At 40.2% G+C, this 6,145-nt stretch overlaps 1 protein-coding gene across 3 annotated transcripts in view; it reads right to left on the bottom strand.

Moving 5' to 3' along the window:
- The window catches only part of atrnl1a (attractin-like 1a), a 319,852-nt gene that overhangs the window by 14,337 nt on the left and 299,370 nt on the right, over positions 1 to 6,145 (bottom strand). For all 3 annotated transcript variants that reach the window (XM_067610631.1, XM_067610633.1, XM_067610634.1), the window contains one exon: positions 5,169 to 5,283. In XM_067610631.1, the coding sequence (XP_067466732.1) occupies positions 5,169 to 5,283 (115 nt within the window). The remainder of the gene's footprint in view (positions 1 to 5,168; positions 5,284 to 6,145) is intronic.

Here is a 6,145-nt window from a genome sequence, read left to right as displayed (position 1 = left end):
ACGGTGGTGCAGTCACTCAAAACATGAATGAGCGGGAATCATTGTCTCGAATGAGATCATCAGCGAGTGACTCGAGTCGAGACAGCCTGGCAGCTACTCACTGAACGAGATCAAATGAACCGTTCTCTCGGACGAGGATGTATGAGTGAACGAACGCATGAATAAAAGCCGTCGGATGATCAGACAGCTTATAAATAAAAGCTTAGCTAGACAGTCAAAAGCCACTTTACTGGAGGTGAAACTGCAAGTAAGCATGTCTGATATATCGGCTATCACTCTTCATTACATATAAAACAACAAGTATGTTCGGTCGAAGTTGAACCAGTTGTCCGAACCATTCATACCTTCGTTTTCTGTGACTTATTTTTACAAGCTCAACTTATTCAAATCAACTGCAAACAATTAAATCAGTTTAAACGTGTGTTTTCTGTGATTTAGCTCAACATAAAGTAGCCTGTTTTCCACTCCTTTTCTTGGACACTGAGCTGTTTACTGCTCCTCCATTTGCTCCTAATGCACTTGTTACCATTAACCTCTTCAGAGTTTTTTTTTTCTGCAGCATAATTACCTCTGAGGGAAGCGAAAGCTTTCATTTTCTCGCTCTTACGCATTCGGTCCACCTCTTTCTCTCCCCTGAATTAGACTACATAATTGTTGCCGTGTTTTAAAGGCTTCAACCTAAAGCTCCTTCTAGATGAGCAAAAACGCTCTCTTGCAAAGTGCTTCATTTTCCGTCTGCTCTGCTCGTTTCCCTCCTCTGTCAGGCGCTCGCCATGTTTAAGGCTTCCTGCCTGAAGGAAGGGAAGCTTCTCACACCTGCTCCAGTTACATACAGTCCACCTTATAAAGACTGAAACAGACAAACTGACAGCAGTCTCACGCAAAGCTGCAGGGGGAGAGGAACATATAAAGAAGGGGAAGGGTCTGGGAGACTGAATGTAAACGCGTGAGCAGAGAGAGTACGAGAGGTTGACTGAGGTGGAAGATGAGCTGGAGGGAAAGAAAATTGGCCTCGTGCTGACGGTGCATAATGCTGCAGGCCTCGGTCAGGTCTATGAGGAAGTGCTGCTGTCATCTCAGTGATTTTTTACAGCCCCGCGGTGGTCGGCTGGAGCAACCGGGGGGATATCGCATGTCGTGGGTCTATAGTGGCAACATGAGCTCAGACTGTGGAAAGTCAGGATGTCTCTTTGAGGGGAACAATTGATCTAATATTAAGTGTTGGAGAGAAACCAGGCAGGTCTAACCACATCAGGCCTCCTGAAAGGTGCCATATGTCAAGAGATTTTCTGAATAATACATAATATGGCTCTGGAAAACATGCTGATGCTAAAAGTAAGAAACAATATAAACATGTTGATTTTAACCAATTGTTGACCTGCAGAATTTCTGTCGTGTTGCTGCTTTTGTGTGTCGTTTTTCTGCTTTATTTATTTATTTATTTATTCAGTGAAGAGGTTTGCAGAATTTCCCAGAAAAAAACAGCAAATCAGAAGCTGGAACCAGTAAATCTTTGGCACTTTTGCTTGATAAATGATAATTGATTTTCTGCTGATCGACAAATCGGTAAATCAACGAATAGTTTCAGTACCAAACGGCTCAAACTGCGAGTCTTGACAGGAATGACACACGAGAGAAGTGATAATATGTTATATATGTTAGAGGAAAACAGACGCTGAAACTGCTAAAACTGGGTGCAAAATACAAAATGCAGCATATACCTGCAGCCAGAACATACTGTATCTCAAACTTCCCTTGAAAAGTTCACATTCGATTTTATTTTTAGGCACCGTCTGTCAGAAAATACACATTTGTGCTTGACCACACTGCCAGACAGCAGCACTGCAGTGACCATTGTTATCTCTGCCAAGGTACAAACTGCTTCTTGCAATTGTATGACAGACAAAAAGTGAGTTTAGGAGTTTTTTTTCTCTGCAACACCATGTACTACAAAAGTGGTTTATCAGTATTTACAGCTGCATATTTGCTCCTGACCACCTCCCAATCTGAGCCTCACAGACAGCATCAATTTGATCAATTTGCAGGTTAAAATACATGCTGGTTAAATCTGGATTACATTTGGTTTAAAAATTATGTTGTTGGATTCCGAAGTTATATATATATCAATTGTTTCAGCAGCATTTCAGTTACAACGTTTCATTTTACTGCGTCATATTGAAAGTTTGTCATTTAAATGCTATAAAAACACGTATAATGTGAATAACCTAGACATTTACTGAATTGGCCCGACTATAAGACCACTGCCCCTTTCCCAACAGCTGTTTTTATTAAAAGAAAAAAAAAACTTTTAGAAGATACATCACACTTTCACATTCGTCCTGAGAAGTTTCCCTGAGATACTATTAATCCAAAGAGAAGAGAGTCCTCATCCATGAAGCCTTGTATTCAAAAAGTGTAAAAGTGAAATACTTTCATTAAAACAATATATATCCCACAATTGAGTGTCTTTTCCATCAGTCACACACTCATACTTTCTCCCGCTCCTGATTTTCTTTGGCATTTTTAAGACTGTCTGTTTTAGCTGCTCGTCATCTGTAACAACAGTAATTCTCAGCTGCTTGACAGATGATTGTGGTCCATTTCTGCAGTAAAGACGTAGGAAGGCACATTCGACACGTTACACAAGCCTTCAGACACTCCTGCAAGCTAAACTGAGCTAATGAAACACTTTTAGGAGCGACTAACTCTAAAAGACTCAATATAAACTTGAATGCTCTTGCTAGCCTAGCAACATCAAGGCTACAAACAACCTACAATGCAACATCCTCTGTAGGTGCTGATATCACGCCGGTACTTTCTTCATTCAAAAAAATCCAAATCTGATCTTGTGAACATAGTTGCCTAGTCATCAAACATGTGACAACCACGACTCTTTCCATTGTAATTTCCAGAATGAATAAATGAATAATCAGTTTATATGAATGAATAAAAAACTCCTCACTTCCAGCAGACCTGCAAATCACCAAATTAACGGTTACTACTGTAGGCCAATGCAGCCTCAATGTACAGTATTCAGATGGGTCAACACACTGCTCCAGAACAAACTTTAGACGATGGAGGAATTCACACATCAAACACGTAAATGTAGCACAAAAAGTAAGGAAATTTGTGTTTGGTAGATTATTTCTTTGTTGTAACAATGCTTCTTGGAAAGCCTGTTTATTTCCCTTTTAAATGATGCCACATTTGTAAGGAACATGCATTTGTGGGATGAGCAGCAGAGCTGTATGTGGGTTGCGCCCATGAAAAATTTGCCAAATCTTCTCTGCCAGCTTATTCTGCCATTGATTCTTGTTTGGTGTTTGGTTGATCGGATGATTGAAGTTTGAAGAAACAAGACATATTGGCAATTTAACAATTTATTCATGTAACAAACAGGAACCTCAGTAGCATGTGGAAGAACCATACACAGCCACAACAGCCTGGCACCTCCTCCTCATGCTGGTCACCAGCCTGGTCACATGGCCTGTGGGATGCCATCCCTACATACTCAGCTCTGCTGCTCATCCCATAAATGCATGTTCCTTACAAATGTGGCACCATTTAAAAGGGAAATAAACAGGCTTTCCAACGGTATAAGATTTATTGCCAAGATGCATTGTTTTTTTTGTGCTATGTTTACTTTACTGACTGTATGACTCAGTAAACTTTACATGACATCCTGATTACTCATGCAGAGTGCTGGACTGAACGTTATGTGATTACAGAGAGACTGTTGGATGCAGACCTGCAGTACCTTAAGACAATTAAGATAAGCGCCTTTTTTTTTTTAGTAGTTAAACTAGTACTTAGAAGTGCCAATAAAGTCTTTGGTCTGCCTTGACTCAAGTTATGACTTGCAGGGACTGAATGTGTAATCTTTGGGCTATGAAACAGCCTCCTGCACTATTAAACTGCACTTTTGCTCTGCTGTGTGGCTGTAAAATGTTGTAATGATGACAGAGCCAGGAAACATCAACACTTTTGATGATGCCTCAGAAGCCGACAAATTTAAGAGTGTTTACTCCGCTTTTGTTCAAACTGCCAAAGCTTGTTTTTTTTTACATGAATGCTGAGGGGGGACGCCGCCACAAGGCACACGAGAAGCACCACTCGCTACATCTGGAGTCCTTTTTTAGAGATCGTTGAGCTTCTGAAAACGGTTCAACTTGTAAAAAAGGGATTTCAAATGGTGTCAAGTGTGTGTGTTTGTGATCCTACAGTGACAAAAACACAGCTCAGAGACAGCTGACAGTTTACAACAACAGCGACAATCGAATGAAAAACGGAGAAATCACCTATCAGACGGTTGACATGTGTTACACTTAATCATAAAAAGTCACATTAGCTGTTCCTGTTAAGTGTCTGACAGTTGGGCATAAATACGGTTTGCTGATAGTTGCAGCTACTGCAGCTGGTCATTATGCACAACCTGCCTTTTCAAAATTATCAGCACAAAATGTGGTTGAGACAGCATTTTTTTTCCTCTATAAAAAATATGTTTAATGTTATGCACCTCCTTACTGGACAGTGTTTGCAAAGCATACAAAGAAACTGTCAACAGGCTACTTTCAAAATGGTCAATAATCAGCCCAAAAAAAACATGAACAATGCTGAAGAAATTGGAAATTGGCAGGGGAGGGGGGTGGTATAATACCAAATATATCCATACTTCTGCTGATGGAAACAAAAACGATGCACAACAGCATCAACACAGTATCTCCATGTAGCTAGTAGGGATGTGCAGAGATCCCAGTATTTGTATTTGTATCTGTATTTGTTGAGGCAGCAAAATTATTTGTATCTGTATTCGAATAAAAGTGGAAAGAGGCTTAGAGTGTCCCCACACTGGGTCTTGAAGTGGAGTCTCCCAGATCATAGACTGCGCTGACTACTGAGCTAAAACTTTACTTATCACCTCATTGCAGACAGACCTCTAACTAACAAATATTTTTTAAAATATTTGTATGAAACAAATATTCGTAAAAAAAAACTATTATTTGTGCTTTGCCCAATAATGTATTTGTATTCGGGAATACCCCTAGTAGCTAGCCCTGCTACCTCTGCTGCTTCAGCCTAAGAAAATTATCTTTATTATCTAAATTATTTTAAGAATCCTCATTTGAGACAGATGAATATATGTTTGAGTGTATTTGTGTGAGTCGTACCAGACTGTCCTGGTGGAGGTATTCCAGACGGGACTCTGGGCAGATACAGCAGCACCGTCAGAACTCCTGCTCTGCTCCCCCAGCACGGCTCCATGGCTATGGGCTTTGGCACCGCCTGTACACACACACAGAATACACACATGAAGGATAATCAAACAATAGAACAGAGTATAAGTGTTTTATACAGTATTATTCACTTTCTCATCAAGTGAAGGATGTAGCGGGTCTCCCTCAAACACAGAGCTCCACCTGTCCTGCCTTGATCCCTGCTGCCACCACCGCCCTCCCCCCCCACCCCCCCCCCCATGATCAAAGCTCCCAGATGGGAAGAACAAGGCGACTGGCAGCCTGCGGAGCTCCACCTGCTGTGCAGCCGATGTAGACAGGAGACCGTTTTGTCTCTCTTACCAGGTAAGTGTGGACATACACATGTTTGGGAAATCAGTTGTCACATACGTACATTCTACTTGTGTGTTTTGAGACGGTCACAGTATGTAAGCCGTAGGTGTTCTCATTTATATCCACACCATTTTCTACATGTGGCCTCTTCCTGCTCCATCCATCCCTTATGTTATCACCCCCAAAAAAGAGCCTCAAATCAAACCAGAATTATATTCGACCACACAGAATCCAATCTTTTTGCTTTCTAATTATCATTAGGATGAAGTCAAAATTTCTAATGTTGTGGTTTATACATGAGGCTCATTGTTTTTTTTTTTTTGTATTTTAACAGTTTTCCACCAAAAATATTGGATTTTTTTATACAAATGTATCCATGAATATACATTTTTTATGCTTAATACAATTGTTTTCTTGTTCAACACACTGTTGTACAGCATAGACAGCATTAATATTAAGTGAGATAATATAAAATAAAGAGAAAACTTGGAAAATATGAAATTACCAACACCTTTTTGAACGTATCTGAATCTATTACCCTTCTTGATTTAATTAACAAGCATTATAAAAATAACCAT

The sequence above is a fragment of the Thunnus thynnus genome, chromosome 14 (assembly GCF_963924715.1).
Source record: "Thunnus thynnus chromosome 14, fThuThy2.1, whole genome shotgun sequence".
NCBI classification, from domain to species: domain Eukaryota; kingdom Metazoa; phylum Chordata; class Actinopteri; order Scombriformes; family Scombridae; genus Thunnus; species Thunnus thynnus.
The sequence above is the reverse complement of the archived record's forward strand: the minus strand, read 5'-3'. Positions and strand labels throughout refer to the sequence as shown.